At 38.8% G+C, this 26,432-nt stretch overlaps 2 protein-coding genes across 6 annotated transcripts in view; one reads left to right on the forward strand and one right to left on the reverse strand.

The window, feature by feature from the left end:
* Positions 1-14,855: 14,855 nt before the first annotated feature.
* CCDC59 (coiled-coil domain containing 59) lies at positions 14,856-24,955 on the reverse strand. Of its 2 annotated transcripts, none has more exons than XM_008256852.4 (4): positions 24,561-24,955; positions 23,174-23,486; positions 19,446-19,545; positions 14,856-16,403 (listed from the first exon to the last, which is right to left on the reverse strand). In XM_008256852.4, exons 1-4 carry the CDS (start codon positions 24,631-24,633, stop codon positions 16,242-16,244), a joined length of 648 nt encoding a protein of 215 aa, XP_008255074.1. In that variant the 5' UTR covers positions 24,634-24,955; the 3' UTR covers positions 14,856-16,241. The 2 variants fall into 2 exon arrangements, with proteins under 2 accessions (XP_008255074.1, XP_002711314.1); XM_002711268.5 differs by having other exon boundaries at positions 24,416-24,616.
* METTL25 (methyltransferase like 25) overlaps positions 24,677-26,432 on the forward strand; it is a 111,159-nt gene continuing 109,403 nt past the window's right edge. For 3 of the 4 annotated variants that reach the window (XR_001793373.3, XM_002711367.5, XM_008256850.4), the window contains exon 1: positions 24,677-25,014. Coding sequence is in view for 2 of the 4 variants with exons in the window: in XM_002711367.5 (XP_002711413.2) it covers positions 24,744-25,014 (271 nt within the window). In the remaining 2 variants the exon portion in view is untranslated. The remainder of the gene's footprint in view (positions 25,015-26,432) is intronic. The other variant, XM_008256851.4, reaches the window with a different exon arrangement.

The following is a 26,432-nucleotide window of genomic DNA, read 5'->3' on the forward strand; positions in this document are numbered from 1 at the left end:
TCTTCCTGGTCTCCCACGTGGGTGGAGTGGCCCAAGGACTTGGGCCATCTTCTACTGCTTTCCCAGGCCATAGCAGAGAGTTGGACTGGAAGAGGAGCAGCCGGGACTAGAACCAGCGTCCATATGGGACGCCGGCACCTCAGGCGGAGGATTAACCTACCGCGCCATGGCGCTGGCCCCAAAGCATTCCCTTTTAACTGTCAAGAGAATAGCTATATTTTTCAGCTACCCTGCAATTAATCACTACATCTTTTTAAATTTATTTTTAATGAACACAGGAGAGGCTGGCGCTGTGGTGCCAACATCCCATATGGGTGCCAATTTGTGTCCTGGTTGCCCCATTTCCTATCCAGTTCCCTGCTAATGTGCCTGGGAAAGCAGAAGATGGCCCAAGCATTTGGGCCCCTGCACCCATGTGGGAGACACAGAAATTCCAAGCTCCTGGCTTCAGGTCAGCCCAGCTCTGACCAAGCTTCTGGTTTCAGGTCAGCGAGCTCTCAGCCATTGTGGGAGTGAACCAGCAGATGGAAGACTTCTCTCCTTGTCTCTCCCTCTATCTGTAACTCTACCATTCAAATAAATCTAAAAAAAAAATGTACACATGAAGGGAGGGAAATGCACACTTAAGAAATGGTCAAAAAAAAAAATAGGAAGACCTTTCTCTCTGTCTCTCTCTCTCACTATCCACTCTGCCTGTCCAAAAAAAAAAAAAAAAAAAAAAAAGGTCCAGATCCCACCCAGTTCTGTTGTTATCCTACTTAAATAGTTTGTTATTAAATTTGAAGGACAATATACTGAAAATATTATTTTTTAAGTAACAAAAGTGACTAAAATGTCCTCCAGGATACTAAAACAAAGGTGGCTAATTTGAAAGCTGATAGATTTTTTCTTTTTTGACAGGCAGAGTGGACAGTGAGAGAGAGACAAAGGTCTTCCTTTACCGTTGGTTCACCCTCCAATGGCCACTGCACCACGCTGATCCGAAGCCAGGAGCCAGGCGCTTCTCCTTGTCTTCCATACGGGTGTAGGGCCCAAGGACTTGGGCCATCCTCCACTACACTCCCGGGCCACAGCAGAGAGCTGGCCTGGAAGAGGAGCAACCGGGACAGAATCCGGCGCCCCAACCAGGACTAGAACCCGGTGTGCCAGTGCCGCAGGCGGGGGATTAGCTTATTGAGCCGTGGCGCCGGCCAAAAGCTGATAGATTTTTATATAACTCATCCAACACTTGTCACGTGAGAATTTCTGTGTGCTTCCTTAATGTTTTGATTGCCATTACTCACTGACTGAGTTTACTTCTTTGGCAAAGACAATCTTGCATGCTTTTCAGTTTGTTAATATAAATATGTTATTAAAGATTTTTCATAGAGAAAATAATGTGATTAAGATTAACATATTACAGAGAAATAATTGTTAGAGGTCATTGCAAGCACTTCATACCATCAACAAACACACATCACAAGATTGTTGATAGAGAAAATAATGTGATTAAGACTTAATATATTATAGAGAAGTAATTCAGTTAGAGGTAATCACAAACACTTCATACCATCAACACACGTCATAAATCGCTTAACAACTGAGCTGCATTCTAAGAACTGCATCGTTAGTTCATTTCATGGTTGTATGAACATCATAGCTTGTATTTACATAAAACAGAGATTGTACAGGTCAATCACATTTTGGTCTCTTGCTACAATCGAGTAGTAAAAGGGATGAGCAAGGCTGCCACCAGTGTAACACAGCAAAATGTTTTACAGTAAAAAAAGTAGGAATACAATGCAAAATAACTACTGAACTAAATACACAAATAAAATAGTAATTTTTATTGTTATCAATATGTATATACAAGTTGTGTGATATTTTATGCAACTGGCGCACAGTTGGTTTGTTTATACCAGCATCACAAGAAGTGATTAATTCTTTGTGCCATGATGTTACAAAGGCTACAAATGTGCCAGATGATAGGAATTTTTCAGCTCCATTATACTTTTTATTTATTTATTTGACAGAGTTAGTGAGAGAGAGAGAGACAGAAAGGTCTTCCTTTCATTGGTTCACCCCCCAAATGGCCGCTACGGCCGGAGCTATGCTGATCAAAAGCCAGGAGCCAGGTGCTTCCTCCTGGTCTCCCACGCAGGTGCAGGGGCCCAAGAACTTGGGCCATCCTCCACTGCCCTCCTGGGCCACAGCAGAGAGCCAAACTGGAAGAGGAGCAACCAGGACTAGAACTCAGCATCCATATGGGATGCCAGCACCACAGGCAGAGGATTAACCAAGTGAGCCACGGTGTCGGCCCCAGCTCCATTATACTTATATAGACATAAAATGCTCTTATTCAACACATGACTGAGTAAGAGAGTACTTGGTAACATTTGTAGGAACAGAATAGACAACTTTATTTTGTTTAAAAAATTTTTGAAATCCCTGCATATGTAGGTTCTTCAAAAAGTTAATGGAAAAAGCATGTTATAGAGAAACAATGCGTGGATTCTAAAATTTTTTCACAACAAAATAGTCATTTTAACAATTTTCTCATTATCTTTGAAGTTTCTTCATGTGCTTCTAATTTTTTTAAGCATTAAATTTTTCCTTACACTGAAAACTTTGTCAATGAGCCAGCCAAATCCATCTAAGATTCCTGAGTATTAAACTGGCTGACCATACTTCAGTGCAAACAAGATGTTTAAATGTGTAGCACCTCAAAGACACAATGATACACACAATACTGTAACAACTAACATAAAGGCACTTCTTCTGTGTACCTTTGGGCTTACATGGAATACATTATCCATGTAAATTACTCTATTACATATTATTTCTGGTCTACAATCTTTCAACTACAATATTATAGGTGAAAAAAAGACTGAAAATTTTGTTTTTTCCCACACAGGCAGAAATCTGAACTGAATCAATATGAATCCATTTACATTCTTGAATTATCCCACTTAGTTTGAATAATTTATTTTGCTGCAAACATTTCAGTATTTTAATTTCCTGCCTGAGATCTTCCTGTGACTGTTATCTAAATATATTTATATGGTATATGCACTGATTTATTTTCTAAAATTCCAAACATTCCAAGTTATGAAATTCCTGGGCTAAGGGTTTTGGAAAGTAATTTATGAACCTACATCTTGTTTATTTTACAGATAGGCACTTGGAGCACAAAGAAGATAACTAATTTTTCAAACTCACACAGCTAGTAAGCAGTTGAAATGGGATTCATTTCCATGTAGGCATTTACTATGATTTAAAATGCTTCCCCATTCTTCCTTTATCACTAAGTAAAGATTCTGAACATGTAATTTTGAATGCACATATATGGATATGAAGATGATTTCTTTTTTAAACTAGAACATTTTATTGCTCAACAGCGTTACTAGCTAAAAATAATTTCATTTTTTCAGGAGGTGGATCAAGTAGGTCATTCTCAATGAGTCAACTGAAGCGGGAACATGGATTTATTTGTATGTGTATGTGGCACGGCTGTTCACACAGAATGCCCAATGCACTGGCAGCATGGACTGTCCAAAAAACCAGTGAGAATTACTATATAATAATCAGTCTGCAATGTGGGAATTACTGAGCTGGAAAAGTTTTCAAAGGGCTTAAATACATCTGTCTTGACTGAAATTTTACAAATTGAATTTCAAAAGAATTGAATTTTAAGAGAATTGAATTTCAAGAGATATCCTCACATCTTGGGATGGATGTTGGGAAACTCAGTTTTTTATTTATTTCCTATTCAGATTTCTACATTTAGACTTTTGTTTTCACAAAATCTAAAAAAATGAATGTTCATGAGTATAGATAAATGAGCAACTCTTTGGAGAGTCCAAACCTAGTATTTACTATTTTAGCAATTAATTCTGAAACAGTATCAGTTGCATAATATCAGAAACAAACTTAATTTTATCATCTGCAGTGTGTCCCAAGAAAGCAAATTTAAGCTGGTTCTTAAAATTTGTAATAGCTTTTTAGAAAGTGGCAAATAAATAATTTTTTATATTTGCACCTCTAAACACAGATTTCATCCTTTTCAAGTTATAAGTGTGTAAGTTAGTAACTCAAGCATTTTTGTTTCTATCATACTCTACATAACTGATTATGGATGTTTCTCAGGTTCAGTAGTAATCAAGACAACAGAATGCAGAACACTGATAAATTATTTCAATCATAAGAAAAGATTAATTCCCAGCTTTAACACTAGGTTGTTTCTGATTTCTTGGACAGAATGTAATCTATGACTGCTGAAATTTCTATGAACACAAAAAGCTGTTGACTCATGCTCATGGTTTACTTCTTAGGCCACTAATGCAAAATCGTTTCTGTGAAATCAAAGAATATGGATTAGCCTTCAGAGCTGATGGTAGGTCATACACCTACAAAGAATTTATAAATGTCCATAATAAATTACAAATTGTGGTTATTCAGATCACAGAATACACCTCAAATGTTTTCAAGTGGCTAGTCATGGGTTACTGTAAATGGTAAGCCTCTCTTCTCTGATTCAAAACTTATTTTTATTACTCTTTTAAGAAACCAAGTCCAAAGTAAACCTGTCTGAAAAAGCATGAGAGGTATACAGAATATAGTGGATGAATTTAGCTGTTTTTTATTACTTTGATTCAGCAAAAAGTTATTGTGAATGTTTGTAAGATGACACATTGGTACTATAATAAATTGCACAGAGTAAGATGAAAGAAAGCTTATCTACCCTTCTCAATATTTAAGTATAAAATGCAAGTCACACAAAAATGCTAATGTTTTAAAATGAATTCATATTTTAATCTACATTTAAAAGCATGAAAATTAACCTTCAAAACCTAAAGCCATGCTAATTAACTCCAGCAGAATTTCGAAAAGCCTTCTAAGAATGGAAAGAGGATGATGATGTCATTAAACATGTACTTGATTTTCTAAACTGCTTTTACCTATTGAGACAAAAATTGAACAAATTCAACATTTTTTAACCCAAGCCAACTTCTACTACTTTTTTAAAATTTATGTTCTAATAATAATAGTAATCCATACAGAACAACAAAAGATACAATACTGGGGGGTTTTCTCAAAAAATTTGGGGGAGCACCAATGGAATAGGTCTATGACCATGCTATCATGAGCCATCTCTATTCCATAATAGGAAAGCAAGGTCTCTCTGTGATGTCAATTGAATTGTTTTATCTGCATTTAAAGGTTAATTTAAACACTAGACTAGTTGGAGTATTTCTATGTTGTCCATTATGGAATTATACTATCTAAACTCCACTGCTACATGAGTCTCTTAATTTGGAATTATGGCATTTGGCTATCTGTAGATGAAACAAGAAGTAAAGTTCCTAAATCCCTTCATAAAGTTCTTCTCATATCCAAAAGGAGGTTTGATCATAAGGAATTCAGCTAACTTTGGCATAGAATCATCAGGTAAATGTCACCAAATACCAAAGATTCATTCAGCCACATAACTGATTCATTCAGCTGATAATCTTCTGAAACCCATACAGTTACACTCTCATTATAAACACACCAAAAGTATTTCCCTTGAAACAACCAATTCTCTTAGTCAGGATGAACTTTTTGAAAGGATAAAACATTGTAAGGCTGACGTAAATCATGGAAAATTACTCAGCCTAATCCTTTAGCAGGTTGCATCCAGTGATCTCTAGCTCCATTAAAACCACTATAGGTAGGCAGGAGTTATGCAAAAATCAACTCTTCAGAAACCTTTGCTAAAGACCTATTGTATTAGTTTCCCTTATTTTTCTATTATTTTTCATCTTGGGAATATTGCTGAAGGTAATACATACTTGTCATGAGCACTCTATCATTTCTAACACGTGAAACTGAGTAATAACGAAAGTGGTAAATAGGAGTGAAACAGAAAATCAAGAGTTCACAAAATTCATGTGGATTATGGTCACTGGAGACTACAAGAATCACAAATGCCAGCGCATAAGAACTGGAATTAAGGGGGCCAGCATTGTGGAATACAAGGTTAAGTTGCACTTGGGATACTAGCATCACATATTAGAGTATTGTTTTGAGTTCCAGCTACTCTACTTCTGATCTAGCTTCCTGCTAATGTACCTGGGGAAGTAGCAGGTGGTAGCCCAAGTGCTTAGGCCCCTGCCATCCATGTGGGAGAACAAGATCAAGTTCCTGAATCCATGCTTTAGTCTGACCCAGCTCTACTTGTTGCAACCATTCAGGGAGTTAACCAATGCATGGAAGACAGCTCTCTCTCTGATACTTTCAGATAAATAATAAATATTTTTAAAAAGTGAAAAAATAACTAACTGCAAAGGACTGATAGGATAGAGATATCCTGTACAAAACAGGGAGATTTCTCATATACTCAACCATTTTTGTGATTGCAAATGCACAAGATAACCGTAAGCATATATTTTAAATATACCAAAGAACTGAATATTGTTAGGCTCAACTGTTGAAACAAACAATAATCTCACAGAATTGGTGGTAAATCATCAAAGAATACTAATACAAAAATTATAAAAGGAGAATGATTAGGAAATTCATTTTGCTGTACCTTATTTTGTTGTATCAGGCACAGGAGAAAACATCACTGTCATCTTCATGGTTTAGGGCTCTTGGGCAGGTGACCTGACTGGCTTTTAGAGTAGTGAGCCATCTGGTAACATTTTTGATATAGCCTCAATTTAATCTCAGGAGAAAAGAAATCCATTTGAGCTGGTAGTTTGCTTTCACAGTGACAAATGAGCCCCTAGAAGGAGCACAAATGGTCTTTCAGTACTGTAAAATATTCATCATTGATGTGTGTTATGCATTGAATTCTGTTCCCTCTAAAACATATGTTGAGTTCAAACCCACACGGACTGGTCTGTGACCTTATTTGAGATAGGTATTTACAGATGTGATCAAATTTAAAATTATGTCATTAGGGTGGGATTTAATGTATTTACTGGTGCCCTTAGAAAAAAGGAAAATAGCAGACAAGGACATATGTGCTCAGTGAGAACACCACGTGAACACTGGAATTATGCTGCCACAAGCCAAGGAACTCTCAACAGATGCAACAAAGACCTGAAACGCATCTTCCCCTAGTGTCTTCAGAGGGAGCAGGGATTTTCAGAGATCTTGATTTTGGATTATACATTTTTGGCTTCTAGAACTGTAAGACAATAAATGTCTGTTGTTCTAAGATACCACACTTTGTTAGTAGTAGCTAAGAAACTAAGTCAATGTGTATTCTAAATGACATACTTCTTAGGCTGGAGGCCATGCAAAGCTTTCAAAATTTTTTTTTTTTAGGCTTAACTGAATAAAACATGTTAGTTTCTGACAATATTTAGGGAAACTTCTTGGAATGACCTTATAGAAAGAAAGCATGGGCGTCCGGCCTAGTGATTAAGCCCTTGTGAGGTGCCTGTATTCCATATTAGAGTACCCGGGTTTCAATACTAGCTCTGCTTCTGATTCCAGCTTCCTGCTATTGTAAACCCTGGGAGGCAGCAAGTGATGCCTGAAGGGCTTGGATCTCTGCGACCTACCTAGGAGTCTGGACTGAGTTCTCAGTTCCTAACTTCTGCCTGGCCCAGCCCTGATTGTTGAAGACATTTGGAGAGTCAACCAGAGGAGAAATTTTCTCTTGCTTACTCTTTGAAATCAATAAAAATTTAAAAAATTAAAAAGCAAAGAAAATTTGTGTGAGCTCTGACCAAAGAATTGGATAATTATAAATATAACAATAACAAAATATACATGAGGGCAAACTTAACAACTATGACAATGTTAAGGTGAAAGGGCTTCTATTCAGCCAGATGTGTACGCACAACCTAATGATTTAGGCAGATTTATAGACTATTTGTAAATCCACAAAAAGATTTTGAAGAAAAGGATTGTATCCTGTCTTGCTTTTATAGATTTACTTGGTTTATATTTGTTGTCCAACATTATTTATTTAATGTAAAATCTTTTTTTTTAAATCTCACAATGTGAATAAACATACAGTAATTTGACCAGGGTTTATTGGAAGGATTATGGTACAATACAATAGCCATATCCAAATCATCAAAACCTATCTATACCAAAAGGGAATTCCTGTGATGGACAATTTTGTCTTTCAGAAGGTTAAGCTGATCACTATGAGTCATTCATAGCCAGCTTAAATTGGGATAATCATCCTTCTGAACATTTGGTGGTGATAGATCTCAATTTAGAAGCAACTCATATAGCTGGGATGGCAAAACTGTTCATTTAGCATGTAACACAGCAAGGACATTGCCTTGTATTTTGGTCTGCTTATGAACTTCTTGCTTAACAACCATTATCTCCTTGTGAGTTTTTCATAACTTCCACTAAATCATTTATCTTTTGTACTGATAGTCAAAAGAGGTCATAAATCATTTCAGTTTATACAATATTGTAAAATAATGAATAGTTCTTAAAGCATATCTACTCTCTTTTTATCCTTTGCCACAATACAGGCTTCAGTCAGAGCTATTAACTCAGCTACCTGGGAAGATCAAACACAGTATAACAGAGCTGCTTGCATGGCTGCATTTTCACTGGTTACAACAAAAAGGAATGGCATTGCCATTTACAAAAGTGAAATTCATCTATGAGTTAGATTAAATAAGAATTAATTAAAAGGATGCTTGTAAAATCTGACCTGGGTATTCTTAACTCCTGAGTTATTGCTGTACTCATGTTTTCTCTTCATCTTGAAGAGGAAATCAAGTTACATGAATAATGTTTGAACTACATTAAATAGGAATACATAAAAGAGACAATAAAAGGATTTCATTAATGGAAAAGTTGAGAAATACTGAGTTGCAAGAAATAACAAGGATTATGCAGTAGGTACACAACAGAGATTTAGCACCATATTAACAGAAGCTTCAACCAACTTGGCAACTACTGCCACCTCTTGCAAACAACCAAGAGATATGCTGAGAGGCAATAAACAGGCTCCTGGTGAGTTAATTCCACCAATTCATCATCTTGTGTTCCTTGAAGAAAACAAGGATAGGAATGCCCAAAGTGAGAGGTTATTGAAGAGAAGAATTCAGAGAATATGTCTTCCATTTTGCATCCATGGGAGAGGCTCATGAGTTGCCTTTTCTTCTTCTTTTCCTTTCCTTTCCTTCCTCCCTTCGTTTCCTTATTTTACTTATTTGAAAAGAGACAGAGTGAGAGAGCAACAGACATAGAGTGTGGATGGCAGGAACTCAAGTACTTGAACCATCACCTGCAGCCTCCCTGAGTACATATTATCAAAAAGCTGGAACTAGAAGCAAAGCAGGGATTTAAACTCAGACACTCCAGTGTGGAAATGTTCCCAAGAGGCACTGTTAACTGCAGCACCGAACACCCAGCCCAGTTTTCTTTTTTAAGAATTTGTTGTTTGTAACAACAGGTAAATCTTTGTCTTTTCATTGTCTTTTATGTAGACATTTAATAAAATGGAATTGTCTCCATTCTGTTGGACAGAAAATATCCTGCTGACAGATTTGAGGCACAATTTTTTGTGTCTTGACAAAATCATGACTTTTCTCTAGATTGCTAATGCCCCTTGTTCAGTTAAACTTGAAAACAGATTTATGAAGTATTCCTGTGAGTTACTTAGATTGGGGGGGGCACAGTAATAAATCATTTATGTTTTATATAAGGATGGAGCCTCAAAGAAGAATCAAACCCTTTTGTAAATTGTTTAGAGTGAAAGAAATATGAAGAGGGGGTCTATAAATTCCACATGTGGTATAATCAACCTTATATACGTCCACTTTCTCACAAAAATAGCCAACACATGTTAACTGTCTTTCTCTGTATATATACTAAAGAAAGCTGCACATAAATCTACCACTACTAAATATTCACTTCTTCAAGTGGAGGACAGGATACAATCTTGTGGAAACTAAAGTTAATATTAGGAACAACTAAGAATCTAGGCATCATGGTTCTTTTGCTTACCCTGAGTTGTTGAACACACAAGCAGCTTGTTCAGGTAGGTTTCTTAGCCAACTATATAAAAATACTGCAACAATAGACATGTGGACATATTTACTTTAGTAGACTCAATAATGGCTATAATTCCTGAGATTTACAAAGGTTTCAGTGGCTATTAGGATGACATTGGTGAAGGTTTATATTCATTTGAGTCTTAGTCATTAATTTCAAATATTCAATGTATGTCAGTAGCATCTTTAGCCCAAAGACTAGAAGTAAGCTGACAGTGCATCAGTTCAGTCCATGCAAAGGAACTGCTACAATATGGGTTGTACTAATGTGGAACATTCTGATGAACATTTAATTTCATATCATTACAGAGTAAGTCAGCAGAGGTATACAAATTTGGTAAAAAGCTGCAACACTGGTAAGATTATAAGTTACCAGTGTTTATTGGAGACATCTTCCTGTTATTTTATTGGTACTCTGAAAATATGTTAGAATAAAATAATGCTACTTAAGGTAGAAAACATAGCATGTGTGTCCACCAGGAATTGGAAGGCTTGCCTTACAAATAGATAAAATACAGGGGATACACTGGAGTGCTACTGAGATCCTCTAAGTGGTGTCGTTGGGAGCTAGTTTTTCATAGGCTCCTTACCTAGTTTCAGCAGAAAAGTCACTTTTCCAGTGCTCAAACTCTTTACAGATATTACATTTCCTAAAAAATGAAATAAGTTCCTACTATGTAACTCAACTGTTCTACTTCTAGGTATTTACTAAACAAAAATGAAACCATATACCTATCATGTAAGGCTTAGACACAAATGCTCACAGTAGCTTAATTCTAAGAGGCAAAAACTGGAAACAAGCTAAATTTCCAACCAGGTGGATCAGAATCATGGTATACTCATATAACAGAATACTCAGCAATAAAAAAGAAACAAATCATTATGCATTTATTAAATAACCAAGCTGACTAGAAGGCAGAACGAGTATATACCATATTATTTCAATAATATAATATTTTTGGAAATGCAGAGTATAAAGGGACAGATCTTTATACAGACAGATTTATGGCTGTCTAGAATCTGTTTCAGGAACTACCACATTATTGATTACAAAAGGCCATGAAGAAAGTTTCAGAAGTGATGGAGATGAATACATAATTGCAGTGATGATTTCATAAGTATATGTATGTATCAAAAACACAAAATTGTATATTTCAAGTATGTTCAAATATATCTCAATGCATATGTAAAACCCAGGGTCAACAGGCCCCTGAGGTGTCCATGTCTGTCACAGGGCTCTCTTTTAACGCCATAGGTGATGATTCAATTAGGTTTCTCAACAAGAATTATTCAAATAAGGAAAAGAGCTAATATTAAAATGCTAGCAAAGTAGTATTTCCAATTTTAGTATTGATTTTTCATGAAGTCTATCAACTAAATTACCTTTCAATATCCACAGAACAAAAAATTAGAATGCAAATATTTTTGCCATTATAGAGTTCAACAAAATTAAAATCCTTCCCAGTTTCTTACTTCATTCATTCATAGCAAGAATTTTTTTTTTTTTTTTTGACAGGCAGAGTGGACAGTGAGAGAGAGAGAGAGAAAGGTCTTCCTTTGCCGTTGGTTCACCCTCCAATGGCTGCCACGGCTGGCGCACCACGCTGATCCGATGGCAGGAGCCAGGTACTTCTCCTGGTCTCCCACGGTGTGCAGGGCCCAAGCACTTGGGCCATCCTCCACTGCACTCCCTGGCCACAACAGAGAGCTGGCCTGGAAGAGGGGCAACCGGGACAGAATCCGGCGCCCCGACCGGGACTAGAACCCGGTGTGCCGGTGCCGCAAGGCGGAGGATTAGCTTAGTGAGCTGCGGCGCCGGCAAAGAAATATTCTTAATGCTAAGTTTCTTCAGCAGCTGAAACCCTTGTATCTTTCTTAACAATGGATATGACACATTCAGCTCCTCAAAGGTTAAATTAATTCAACATCAAGTCTATGGTGTACATTTTTAAAAGGACCAAAGACTTAAAACACCCAAGGTGATGACACTTACCTTCTACACATCAAATTTAACACGCAGCTCTCCCATAGAAAACTATGCTTCCAGACACAGTAGTTGCTACCACCAAAGACAACATTCAGTAGAAACTGCAATAGAAACTCACGATTCTGTAGGAAGAATAGCTGGTGACAAAGCCTTAAGTCTCATCAAAATGCCAGTTACACGGCCTGCACACTAAACTGGAAAAAATTTGTTGGCAAGAAGTTACATTTATCACCACTGATTTTCCATGTCATACTGTATCTTCTCAGAGACACTGATACTAGCTTGAAAAGTACAGAATTTGCAGTGGTGCAGTCTCAATCATTAGCTCTCCTTTGACCTTGTTCTTCTCTGACTAGTCTGTTCAAAATCTTTCTACATTTCAATGATTGGTATCAACAATTTATACCTTGACCTTTTCTAGAATGCTTTATCCATAAAAGGATTTTTTTAAGTTTAAAACAGAAAATAGAAAATACTTATAGTCACTAACATCTAGCATTATCTATGAATATTCTATTATTAAATCTTTACTTCCGGCCGGCGCAGCGGCTCACTAGGCTAATCCTCCGCCTTGCAGCCCCAGCACACCGGGTTCTAGTCCCAGTCGGGGCGCCGGATTCTGTCCCGGTTGCCCCTCTTCCAGGCCAGCTCTCTGTTGTGGCCAGGGAGTGCAGTGGAGGATGGCCCAAGTGCTTAGGCCCTGCACACCATGGGAAACCAGAAGTACCTGGCTCCTGCCATCGGCACCGGGTGCGGCGGCCATTGGAGGGTGAACCAACGGCAAAAGGAAGACCTCTCTCTCTCTCTCTCTCTCTCACTGTCCACTCTGCCTGTCAAAAAATAAAGTTTAAAAAAAAAATCTTTACTTCAAATGAGATTGCTTTTTAGTGTTTACAGAGTCTAATGAGGCCCCTATTGCTCACACATGCATATTTAATGCAGGTCAGTTAAGCTGCATTAGCCTGAATCTCAGCCTCAATCAGTGTCCTTCTTGATGCCAGCACAGCCAGGGTAGCTTGCTAAGTTTCACTGTGACTGGCTTCTGCTGAGGCCATCCAAGAGGCCAGCAGATGGGTGAACACAATTACCACCTTCTATGCCTTTGCTGAAGATTGTATGTCTTCATCACCATGAAAACACGCCCTCACTTTTTGGTTGAGGCCAGCGTACATCTGAGTAAGGCCCAATATTGCACCTTACCTCTCTCTGGTAGAAACAACCTATTTCCCAGGAACAAACCTACCTTAACTTTGGTAGTTAAAAACTGCACACCTGCTATAGGCATTTGGTTTTGTGGTTGACACTCCCATCTCATTTTGCAGTGCCTGGGCCTGAATTCTTCCATCACTCACTGTTCTAGCTTCTTGCTAACGCACAGCCTGGGAGGCAGTGATACTAAGTATTGGGTCCCTGACACACATGGGAGACCTGGACTGAGTGAGTTCCTGGCTTCACTCTGGTCCAGCCTCACCTGTTGTAGACATTTAGGGAAGGAAGCAGAGGATGGCAGATTTCTTCAAAAAAAAAAAAAAACCAACAACAACAACAAAAAAAACCACAGTTGTCTTAAAATCTTTTGCCAAACTGCTGCAAAAATATACTGCACACTTACAAATGGTGCAGTATAATTCCCTACAGACTGCTGAGACCAAAACTCTCAACATACACATTTAAGTCTGAAGCCTGAAACCACAAGTACTGGCCAACCTAAGTTTCTCTACTTATCTATTGTGTTTCCTCGAACTTTACCTGTTTTATCCCTTGATGTAGTGACCTATACAGCACAAACTTTTAGATGTTACATTCCTAAAAACACAAGCATCCTCCTCATAGCCTCTATCAATAGATATCCTTTACAAAAGCAATCAAGACTAACAGTACATGTACAATACCAGCCCAGGTCCTTCTCCCAAACTTACTTATATGTCTTTTTATCACCTGTGCATAGAACAAGTGTGACAGACAGTAAGGAGAATATGTGTATTAGGTTGAGAGTGTCTCTTCCATGTGGAATGAAACATCAGAAATGGCTGTGTTTCCTCTATCAGTAATAATATACACAAACTATTTGGTAGACATCAAAATGCATCCCAAGCTTCTTCCCTCTGAAATTCCTCTTATGTTGACTTCCCTTCTAATCTTCACAACCTTGAAGACTTTTCTCAACATTGCTTCACTCATGACATTTTCCAGAATTTCTCCAAATGAAACTACTTTGTAAAATGTGGCTTAAAGACCAGTAACAGAATCACTGGAACAGCAAATTAAAAAGTACATTACTGAGCTTATTTGATCTATCCAAATCTCTAGGGGTTGGATTCTCTGGTACACTAGGTTGAACCTCAATTTGCACCTCACTGCCACTGATCACCTTTTCCCATTTGTAGCACTGACTATCCTTCAAGATCCTTGGATTCTATATTTAAAGAATACTTAAAAAGGACCTTGCATAAGAGTAGCTGCTCAACAGTTTTTCTGTTTGTTTCTTTTTAAGATTTATTTGAAGCAAAGAATGAGACATACCTTCCATCCACTGGTTCACTTCACAAATGGCTGCAACAGCCAGGGCTGGGTCAGGTTGAAGCTGGGAACTAGGAACTACATCCTGGTCTTCCAGATGGGCACCCGGACTATCACCTGCTGTCTTCACAGGTGCACTAGCAGGAAGCTGGATCACAAGTAGCCAGGACTCCAACCAGCTCTCAGATACATGATGCCAGTGTTGCAAGTGGTGGCATAACCTGCTGCATCACAATGCCAACCCCGACAAAAAAGCTATTAAAATAAACTTGGTTTTCACTCACATCTCAAGACTAGATCCCCTTCCAAGCGTGCCATGACAAAATATCTAGAAGTAAAATCACGTGTGAAATCATTACAAACTATTTTATTTTGAATCACAGTATACAGTCTTCACCAACACAAATTTAGGCTTCCTGAGATGCCTATTGTAAAAACAATAGTTTACTGCAAATGTCTAAGCACTACTTCTTAATAAATAACAAATTTGGTGTTTGCTAAGCATCTCTTACTACATTTTTAACTTAAGAATTAATCAGTAGTAGAGCATGGGGCTCCCTCAAACCTCAAATATTTACCATTTATAAAGCTATTATGCAATGTCTTATAAATCTTGTACAGCCCCCCCGCCCTTTTTTTTTTAACAGTGATTGTAAGTACTCCTCATTTCATTAAAATTTTGAGGCAGGAAAAGCAGTTATCCCAGTAGTTTCCCTCAGCCCACAAGGATTTAAGAGGCAACAATGTTTTTTTTACAGAACAGGGTCTCTCCCATGAGATCTAGAAAGCTTAATGCTAGACATTGTTCGGGTTTCCATCATCATTACCCTTTCAAAGTCTTATAGTAGTAAGTAGTTCCATTTAAGAGATTGTTTTTAAGTATCAGACTCTGGGAATTATTATTTTAAAAGATATTATTTATTTATTTGAAAGTCAGAATTACAGAGGGAGAGACAGATAGTTAGCTTCCTCCTGCTGGTTAACTCCCCTAAATACCCGCATCAGCTGGGGCTGGGCTAGGCCAAAGCCAGGAGCTTCACCTGGGTCTCCAATGTCAGTGCAGGAGCCCATAAACTTGAACCATCTTCCAATATTCTTCCAGGTATGTTAGCAGGGAGCTGGATCGGAAGTGGAGCAGCCAGGACATGAACTGGCGCGCATATCAGTTGCCGGTGCTGCAGGCAGTGGTTTAACCTACCATGTCACAGAGCAAGCACAAAATTCTGGGAATTTTTGCACCACATGGCTTAATGAAGGCCCCCCTTGTTATACAGTGGGAACAGATTACTTCAGCAACCAGCTATATTCTCAGCAATGTACAAAATCCATTTGCCTGTCACATGTACTTAGTTTAAAATAATTAAAAAATTCAAGGGGAGCATTTATTTCACGATTAAATTGTAAAAATACAGAGCTAATCACTAAGTTGAAACATTTCATTTCCTAAGGCAATTTATTTCACATGTATAAAAGAAGATATGTGCTTGAATCTTGTCTCCAAAATGGGTTTTATCAGTTCTTCAGTTTACCTGCCTCTAGAGGCAAATAAATAAGATACAAGTCCTGTTATGTGGAACATAAACAAAATATATAAAACATATACTTTATACATAGTCTATGTCAGCAATCCAGTTTATGAACAAATTTAGTTCATTGTCAGGAGGCACTTGTTACGCAAAATAATCGAATGGACAGTCAGTAAATATTTTAATCCCTAAGGACGAAGGTGTGATTTAATTTTTTTCTTGTATTTTTTGAAGAAGATATTCCATTTGCAAATTCAAGTTTGGTTGGCCCTTTTTAGTCTTTTTGCTCAATATTTTGAAGACTTCCATTTTCTTCTTTTTGTAGAGCCTTTGAGCTGCTTCTCTCTCTTGTTTTCTCCTCTCAAATTCCTGAAATTATTAACATGTCACTTCATTAGTACAAACAGAAGATATAATTCAGATCTTGTTTTCAAACAGCTATCACCATGCAAATACTCGAAGGGTTGTCTCACATTTTACAAAATGTAAATCATTTTTTTTTAATTGAAGCAATGCTCCATTTTGCTTTCAAACTATGATACATGACCTAACATGGAATAAAGTTATTCAACAGTTTCAATCATCCCCATGAAAATAAAACTGGGTGAATGAAAATAGAAGGCATACCTATCTAATAATTTCATTTAATTCACTGCACCAGAGAAGCAGAAAGGATGCTGGAGTTTATCTTGTCCAATTTTCCATATAACACTAAAAACTTCATTTCCAGTATTTGTATCTGATAACCTTTTTTAACATGTAATTTACAAGTTTAATAAAACATTTGTTCCTTAGTATTTATGTGCAAAATGTTCTGCTAGGCAATATAATTTTGATCACTACAGAGCTATCCTGCAGGTAGAGTAGCAGGAAAAGCTATTGCCTGCAGCCTGGACATCCCATTTGTGCACCAGTTCACAACCCGGCTACCCAACTTCCAATCCAGCTCCTTGCTAATGCACCTGGGAAAACAGCAGAGGATGGCCCAAGTATCTGAGTCCTTGCACCTACGTGGGAGACTTGAAGAAGCTCCTAGCTCCTGGCTTTGGACTGGCCCAGCTCCATCCATTACAGCCATTCGGAGAGTGAACCAGCAGAGGGAAATCTCTATCTCTCCCTCTCTGTAACTTTGCCTTTCAAACAAATAAATAAATCTTAAAAAAAGAAAAAAAGGCTATCCTGTACTTCTTTTACTTTTTTTTTTTTTTTGACAGGCAGAGTGGACAGTGAGAGAGAGAGAGACAGAGAGAAAGGTCTTCCTTTGCCGTTGGTTCACCCTCCAATGGCCGCCGCAGCCAGCGCTGCAGCCGGCGCACTGCGCTGATCCGATAGCAGGAGCCAGGTACTTATCCAGGTCTCCCATGGGGTGCAGGGCCCAAGCACTTGGGCCATCCTCCACTGCACTCCCTGGCAACAGCAGAGAGCTGGCCTGGAAGAGGGGCAACTGGGACAGAATCCAGCACCCCGACCGGGACTAGAACCCGGTGTGCCGGCACCGCAAGGCGGAGGATTAGCCTAGTGAGCCGCAGCGCCAGCAATCCTGTACTTCTAAGACTCAAGTTTGTTTGAATATGAGGAAAAATTACCAAGTGTTAAATATAAACTTGAAATGTACTAATCAGAAAAGCACTACAACATTCTCACTAAAATATGGAAGTTAAACATAAGTTCTTAAACAATGTAATATGGACACTGCCTTTAATTTCTGCTATGATGCAGAGCCCCTAAATGATACAGCCTTTTATTTTTGTAGTGCCTTATAAATTGTTCATTCATATACATCATATATGATATAACATATTCTACTCATTAAAAGGCACTCGTGCTAAGTTTAATGTTCATCCTACAGATGAAAAGTTAATATTTCACTCATGATCCCAATTAAGTGGCAGAAGTGAATCTCAAATTCAGACTTTAGAATTCAGAGTCTGCAATTTTCCACTATGTTTTTCTGTATCACTTGATGCTACATTATGACATAATACATTCTTTATTTTAAAGAACTGAAACTTATTTGTGTTAAGTATATACAGCAGAGTTTACATTTCAAAACTATTTTTTAGTATCTCTGCCATCAATCATCAGTCTTTAATTAATGTTCTTAACAATTTTGGTTTCCCAAGAGTAATGGTGGTGACATTTATACTAACATTTGAAATCTGTAAGAATAAGCTGCTGTCACATTTTCATGATTACAAAGCCCTAGCTGTATATAAAGGAAAATTTTAAAGTACACTAAATGTTTGCTAGTATATTTCATCTGGTATACTATTTCAAGGGTTAGAGAAACACATAATGTAATAAGGCATACAACAGAGGTCCAATCTTCCCATGGAGAAATTATTTCTGCTTAATTCTAGTCTGCCATAGCAATCATGACCAATTCAGACATCAGACCCAGCGTCCTGAATCGCCCAAATTTAAATGTAAAAATATAAAGAATATTACGTGAGTGCTACCTTTGGGGTATGTCTGATTGACAGATTATCCTTTTATAATAAAACTTCAATAAAAAAAAAATCAAGCACTAACCACTACTTCCACAAAATGATAACCTTGTTGAAACTGGGTAATTTTGTTCTACCTTTTTTTTTTTTTTAATATTTTGCTTTATTTATTTGGAAGTCAGAGTTACACAGAGAGGGAGGGAAAGGCAGAGAGAGAGAGAGAGAGAAAGGTCTTCCATCCGCTGGCTTACTCCCCAATTGGCCCCAACAGCTGGAGCTGTGCCAATCTGAAGCCAGGAGCCAAGAGCCCCCTCGGGATCTCCCACACAACAGCAGGGGCCCAAGGACTTGGGTCATCCTCTACTGCTTTCCCAGGCCATAGCAGAGAGCTGGATGGAAGTGGAGCAGCCGCAACTCGAACCAGCGCCCACATTGGATGCCGGCACTGCAGGTGGCCACTTTACCCAATACGCCACAGTGCCGGCCCCTTTGTTCTACTCTTTTAAAAAGTCTATTTAATTCTTGTTTTCTGGATCTTAACTTTTTGCTAAGTTAAATCAGTAGGTTCCTTATTGGCAAGACCAACCATTTATAAAGAAACACTTTATTCTACCAGCTTTCTTTTGCCTTCTACTTGCTTCAGTTTAAGATTTTGAAAATCATTTATTTATATGTTTCTTAGGTCAGTGATGGTCAAATTACTTTGACAAACACTGTCCAAGATGCTCTATTATTAACCTATAAGCAATATCATTAAAATTCCTACTAGTACTGCTTGCAATAATTTCAACAATCAAGGAATTATAGCATTATTCAATTCTCTAACTCTGCTCAGACAATCCATTCATTCCAGGAATATTTACAGAGAAATTACAAAATGTCCAATAGTTTGAAGCAGAGTTTGCACATACATTTAAGAGACATAAAGAAAAATGTACCTAAATATTTTTAAAATGGTACTTACTTGTTTCTTAGCGGCACGCACAGCTTGTATCTGTTCATATTCTTCTTGTGCTTTCTGATTTGATGTTTTCTTTTTATTTTTCTTTGGAACAGTAATGGAGCTTTATAAAGTAAATTAGACATATAAGACACAACGATTTAATATTACTACACCAAAACTATGATGCAATTACATCAGAGATTGTACTTGCACAGTAAAACTGCACCAACACAAACTGAGGAGGGAAGAGAGAAGGAATCAGAAACAAGGTATTAACCTGATTATGAAAACGCTCAAATAAAGATGTAGGCATCTAACCTAGCCATTAATATCCCTGTTTCCCATACTGGGTACTAGGTTCCATTTCCTAACTCTAGCTTCCTGCTGATGCAGATCCTGAAAGGCAATGGTGATCATTCAAATAACTGGGTTTCTGCCACCCATGTGGGAGACCTGGATTGTGTTCCTAGCTCCTACCATTGGCCTGATCCAGTTCTGGCCATAGAGGGCACTTGGGAATGAGCAGTAGATGGGAGTACTCAGCCTTGTAAGGAACAAAATTTCAAAATCAGATATTAAAAATACAGCAGCAGGGGCCAGCAAAGTGAAGAGAAACCGACAGCCTGGAAGAAAATATTTGCAAACTATACAACTGATAGAGGCTTAAAATTCAGAATCTATAGAAAGCTCAAGAAACTCAACAACAAAACAAACAATCCAGTTAAGAAACAGGCAAAGGATTTAAACAGACATTTTTCAAAGGATGAAATCCAAAAAGCCAACAGGCACATGGAAAAATGCTCAGGATCACTAGCCATTGGAGAAATGCAAATAAGAACCACAATGAAGTTTCACTTCACCCCAGTTAGAACGGCTTTCATATAGAAATCAAAAAATAATTGCAGGTGAGGATGTGGTGGGAATGTAAACTAGCACAGCCATTGTGGGAGACAGTATGGAAATTTGACAGATCACCAAATGACCCACCATCCAACACCTGTGAGTTTACCCAAACAAAATGAAATCAGCATATGAAAGAGTTATCTGTACTCCACATTTACTGCAGCTCAATTCACAATAGCTAAGATTTGGAATCAACCAGATGTTCATCAACTGATGACTGGATAAAGAAAATGTGATATATATATACACTGTATACAGCCACAAAAAAACAAATGAAATCCCGTCGTTTTCAAGAAAACAGATGCAACTGGAAAACATTATCCTTAGTAAAACAAGCCAGTCCCAAAGACAAATCTCACATGTTTTCCCTTATCTGGAATTATCAATGGAGTACAAAAAAAAAAAAAGTAATGTATATGAGCAAATTGACATTTTGAGATTCGATTATTGTTTACAGCCCTTGTTTCTACTGTTGAGGAACATTTTTTTACATAATATTTATTCTTTACTTAGTGGAAGGTTGAGATTATGATTACAAAATAAACTGAAAATATGTCCTTGTAAAAATTAAAACAAAGAATATGAAAGGAAGTAAGAAGGAGGATGGGGTGGTACCATGAGTGGGAGGGAAGTATCACTATGCTCCTAAATCTGTATAAACACAATAGATGAAATTTGTTCACCTTAAATGAATCAAAAAATTTAAAAAAACTTTGTGACATTTTTCTATGAATATATATATATATCTTGAAGTCCCTTTGCATTTTAGTTTCTCTCATAAGGAAATATAGAAACTGCCCATTACCCCACATTATGTCCCCATCTAACTTCCAGCTTTGTTCCCTTACCTTTTAGAGTCAAGTTTCTAGAAAGAAAAGTGAATATACTATGATTTTTATTCTCTAGTCTCATTTTAATTCTCTGATATCTGATTTCTATTCTCACACCATACAAACTGCGTATCTAAAGAGAGTGATCATCTTCTAGTCAACTATGATCAATGCACACTTTTCACAGTTTGAATTCATTACTTTTGAATGCTGTACTCCCTTAGTTTGGGTGATATTCTTTCCAGATCCTTTCTAACTGCTCCTTCTTAGTCTGTCATGGTACAGCCTCTTCCACTTCTTTTACTTTTTTTCCTACAAGGTATTTCTCCTCCTGGTTTCCATGCTCTTGTCTTCAAGCAGCTATCCACGACTATGGCTTAAGATGCCACGAGCACAAAGAGCTGAAAGCTTAATCAATGTTATCCACTGTGAAATTTTTCTTCAAAGTCACCAATGACTGCCTACTTCACATATTTAAAGACCTGTTCTCAGTTCTGTTTTCCTTGGACTTTATAGTATTGATAGTTAACTAATCCTTATTTCTCTTTACTTCTGATGTGGCATTTCCTTTTATTCAGTTTTGAAAAATTTATGTAATTTCAACTTCTTCCTGTTTTCACCTAAAAATATGAGGTAATCTTTCAAAATATTTTTGTTAGCTTCTTTCTTGTCTCATGATTTAACTTCTCACTTCAAATGTTTCTCTCCCTCTGGAAAGGACTCGAATCTGAGCTGCTGTGCTACTCTTTTCCCTGTGCTTTAAGCCTGTTACTTAATGTAACAGACAAGCCTAAACTTTCTGTGTCTCTGCCTTTACCCTAAGTATACTTTTTCCTGGGATCCTAACTGGTAACAAAAGGAAGACCTTTCTCTCTGTCTCTCTCTCTCACTGTCCACTCTGCCTGTCAAAAAAAAAAAAAAAAAAAAAAAAAAGATAAAAGTTTATGGCACCAATTAATACCTAGTTTCTTTGAAGTTTGGATTTCAGCTTTTTTGAAAGATGTCAATTATGTGCAAAAATTTTACGTTAGATCCTATAAAACCAAACGTTATAAAGCTTTATGTGTTTCTTAATTGCAACTCACTTCCTTTTTTCTGAGAGAATCCAAATTAACAGCATCTGTAGCAGTTAACACTCATTAGCATTTACCACGTACCCACAAACTTTCTAAGTGGGTCACAAATTAACTCATTTAGCCTTCACAACAACGTCATGAACTACTTCAGAAATACCACAGAATCTGTGTGTATGATGCATTACAGACTGTCCAACATCATGGCTCTGAATACATGCCCATTTTACAGGAGAGGACAGCAGGGCTCCAATTTAAATCTCACTCTAGAATACAATCTGGTTGATAACTACACTTGTAATATCTGTCAAATCGTCATTTCAAACACCGTGTATTAATTACACACACTCTTGGAGTTAACTATACTCCAAGTAAGTTATCTGTCCTTGAGAGGTAGAAATCTGAAATCCAGATTTTTTAATTTCCATTCCATTACTTCTTCAACTATGCAAAACCAGCTTAATTTGGTTATTTTAAAAAGCCTCCACAGGCTGGTGTTGTTGCATATCTTGTTAAGCTGCCGTCTGCAACTCCTGCGTTCCATGTGGGCACTTGTTCCAGTCCCAGCTGTTCCACTTCCAATCCAGCTCCCTGCTAATGTGCCTGAAAAAGCAGCAGAAGATGGCCCAAGTGCTTGGACCCCTGCCACACATGTATGAGATTCGGATGGAGTTCCAGACTCCTGGCTTTGGCCTGGCTCATACCTGGCCACTGTGGCCATTTCAAGGAGTGAACCAGCAGATGGAAGACCTCTGTCTTTCCATAAATCTGCTTTCAAATGAGTAAATAAATCTTAAAAAATTTTTTTTCACAAAAATATGTCTACCTGTTTACATCTAAATGGGTAAACAAGGAAAACTCTTAATTCCTAATTGCTCTAATATACCTTCCAAAAATGCTACATATGTTTAAAATAAAGAATTCCAAAGAATAAAAAACATACTTTACTGTTCTGGTATGCTGTTCTTCCGGCTCAGGCAGGCGGACAGTACGCTGATCTTCAGACAAGGCCTGGTCAATGCTATACTGTTCTTCAGGCAAAGGCTGATCAGCTTGCTTTTCTGACAGCGGTCGGTCAGCTTTTCTTAGTTGCTTCTTTAGCCTTTCCTCTTCAGCTAAATAGAGATGTTTCAAATGATCTGGGTATCGATCTGTGAACTGGGATTCTTGCGATGTCTGAGCCTTCTTTTCCCTCCGTTGCAACTTCTTGTAATTTTGCTGAATCTTCAGTTTTCTTCGAAATGCAAAGCCTTGCCCTACATTGAAGAATACCAGTAAAAATCATTTCACAGAAAATAAGTTGAGTAAAAAATGAAGTTGTTAGTAAAAATGAAAATTTTTTTATATCAGCACAGAGACGGGAACTACCTGGTTTTACTTTAACATTATTTTAAACAACAGATTTAAGCTGAAGGAGAAACAACAAGTCTATAACAAGTCTATAAAAATAGCAAACAGTCTGCAGACACCCAAGGTAAGGATCTCAAAGATGTAAGGCTGTTGAACAATTCAAGTTTATAACTGTAGTCACAAGTCAAAACAAATTTCTTAATTTATGTGAAGTACTTATTACGTTCCTTCGTATAAATATTTTAAAATAGAAAAAAAAAACCTCCAACCTAATACCTTACCTAGAAATTTACTATTACACGACTGACTCGAAAATACTTCAACACCCACCCCCCAAAATGGTGGTCTATGAATTTCTGAATAGCTAGCAGTGATCTGAACAGGGAATTGACTTAATATGTATGCCAACTGCGACCTGAGGGACCTTACAGACAAAAAGTCAAAGTCTATTGAAAGCATCGAAGGGAAAAAGTGAAGATTGGGGTATCGCGACGAAGGCTTTGAGGTGGTGTACGGATTTCTAGCTCCAACCTTCTCTCTAACCTTTACCACAATACAAGCGAAATTAATCCGCAGGCGCGCTGTGCTTGCGAATTCACCGGGCAATAAACGAATGGGCACTGCTTCGGGTTCAGATGAAGACGGTGAAAGACAAAGCAAACACTGTCCCGCCTTCCCCTCCAGAGCCGTGAAGACCACAGCCTCCCTTGGCTTAAGAACGGCTTTTTACGGCCCGAGGAGCACTGGGTTTGTGAAATCTAAATCTCCCGAGGTGCGGCGGGTCTCACATCCCAGCATCTCAGCCCCGAGGACCTATAAATGGCTACCTCCTTACCCTGGCGAACGCTCCCCGCGAAGCCCTGCGTATGACTAGGCCACCAGGTTCTCTGTTTCCCGTTCTTTTTCCTGAAACCAACTGGAGAAACCCCTTCGCCACGCGTTCCAACACCATCAAACTGCCACCTCGCCGCCGGCCTTACCGGCGCCATGGCGAACTGTGTGTCGCAAGAAACGGACGCCTGCAAAATACGTCACCAGGCTGAAGCAATCCATTACGCAGCCAGACTCTAGCTCGGAGCTCTACTTATACGGCCTGTGCTGCTTTGGGCCGAACCATTGGCCTCCCATGTTTGCGCCACCTACAGCCTGGGAGGGTGAGCGTCATGGCGGCTGCCGGCCTTCTCCCGGTGACCCAGGACCTGCCCACTCTGCATGCTAAGTTGCAGGGGCTGCTATGGTTCCTCAGGGATGCTTTATCCATTTCGAATGCCCATACGGTGGACTTTTACACAGAGTCCCTGTGGGAAGAGCTGGTCGACTTGCCCCCGGAGACGGTGCTCGCGGCGCTGAGGAAGTCGGCGCTGGAGCCGCAGGCGGAGGCGCAGGCCCGGCTTGCGGAGTCGCGCCCCCTGCTGGAAGCAGAGATGGGGTCAGGTGAATGGCGGGTCACGCGGGCGGGGGTCCTCTCCCGTACCGGCCCAGTGCGGCGCGTCCCCTGGTGGTCGTGTCCGGGAAGCCGGGGAGCCGGGGGGGCCGAGGCGGGAACTGGGCGGCTGGGCTCGGGAAGCCCAGGAGGGAGCAGGTTAGCCCCAGGGTGCCGCGCGCTCTTTTCTCTGGGCGCTGCTGTGTATCCACAGTTAAGGAAAACGAGAATTAGGACAGAGGCGTTCATTCAATTAGTAATTCAGCAGTAAGTTTGTGCTTGCGTGGATAGCATTCCAGGGGGAAACAGAACAATGTAAACAAGAAAGAAAAAAAAAAAGAAGTCGATCAGTGGTAATGGCCAAGTAGAACATAAAAACGGCGGCTGCGTAAAAAGATGGCCTTAATTTAGGAGTTGAGGGACATGGGAAGGCACCAGCCTGTGCAGAGTCACAAGCCAGGGGGCAGCACCGGCAGGGCCGGGCAAGGAGGTTAGCAGGGGCCACATCTCAGGCAATGTAAAAACCTAACGTTATTTCTGGAAAGATAGCTCCGTTATTTACAGAATAGACTCCCAGGCAGCGAGGCAAAAGCACAAGGTAAGGGGCCAGTTAGGGAACTATTTTAGTCGTACCGTAAGGAAAGGATTCTCTCTTGGACAAGAATGGTAGCAGTGGATTATTCAAAAACTATTTATGCAAAGTGTCTGTTCTATCCCATGAATTTTAGTAGGCTCCAGAGTTCCATGCTGTTAAGAAATTTAGATTCTAGAAAGGCGAGTATATTTTGCAGGCAGAATGATAAGAAGTCGTCAACAGGCTCCCAGGACGTACTCTCCTTTGCATCAGTGCTTTCTGGCCCTTGTCCTTGCTAGTGAACTAAGTAAGCTTAACTGTTCGTTCCATTTTCCGTAAACTTAATTATTTTTTAGATGGATGTATTTATTCAAAAAGCAGAGTGGCAAGGCAAGAGATTTTCCATATGATGATATACTTCCCAAATGGCCACAACAGCCAGGTCTGTGTGAGCCCAGAAGCCAGGAGCAAGGAACTCCATCTGGGTCTCCCACTTAGGTGGCAGGAATCCAAGTACTTGACTAGTCTTCTGCTGTTTTTCTAGGTGCATTAGCAGGGAACTGGATTGCAAGTGAAGCAGCCAGGACTCTTAACCAGAAATCTGATCTGGGACTGATAGGGGATAGTGCAAAGTGTGAACTTGGTGCAAATCACTTTTTATATCTTCCACAATAATTATTTGTAACTGCATTCAGTTAAGAGTAGGATAAACACACATCTATTTTGTATTAATGTTGAAATGAATTTAAGGGAGTTTAGAATAAGAATGGAAGATGAAATTAAAGTTCAATTCATGGGTCTGGCGGCGTGGCTCACTTGGTTGATCCTCTGCCTGTGGCGCCATATGGACGCCAG

This window comes from Oryctolagus cuniculus, chromosome 11, assembly GCF_964237555.1.
Source record: "Oryctolagus cuniculus chromosome 11, mOryCun1.1, whole genome shotgun sequence".
Classification (NCBI taxonomy): Eukaryota; Metazoa; Chordata; class Mammalia; order Lagomorpha; family Leporidae; genus Oryctolagus; species Oryctolagus cuniculus.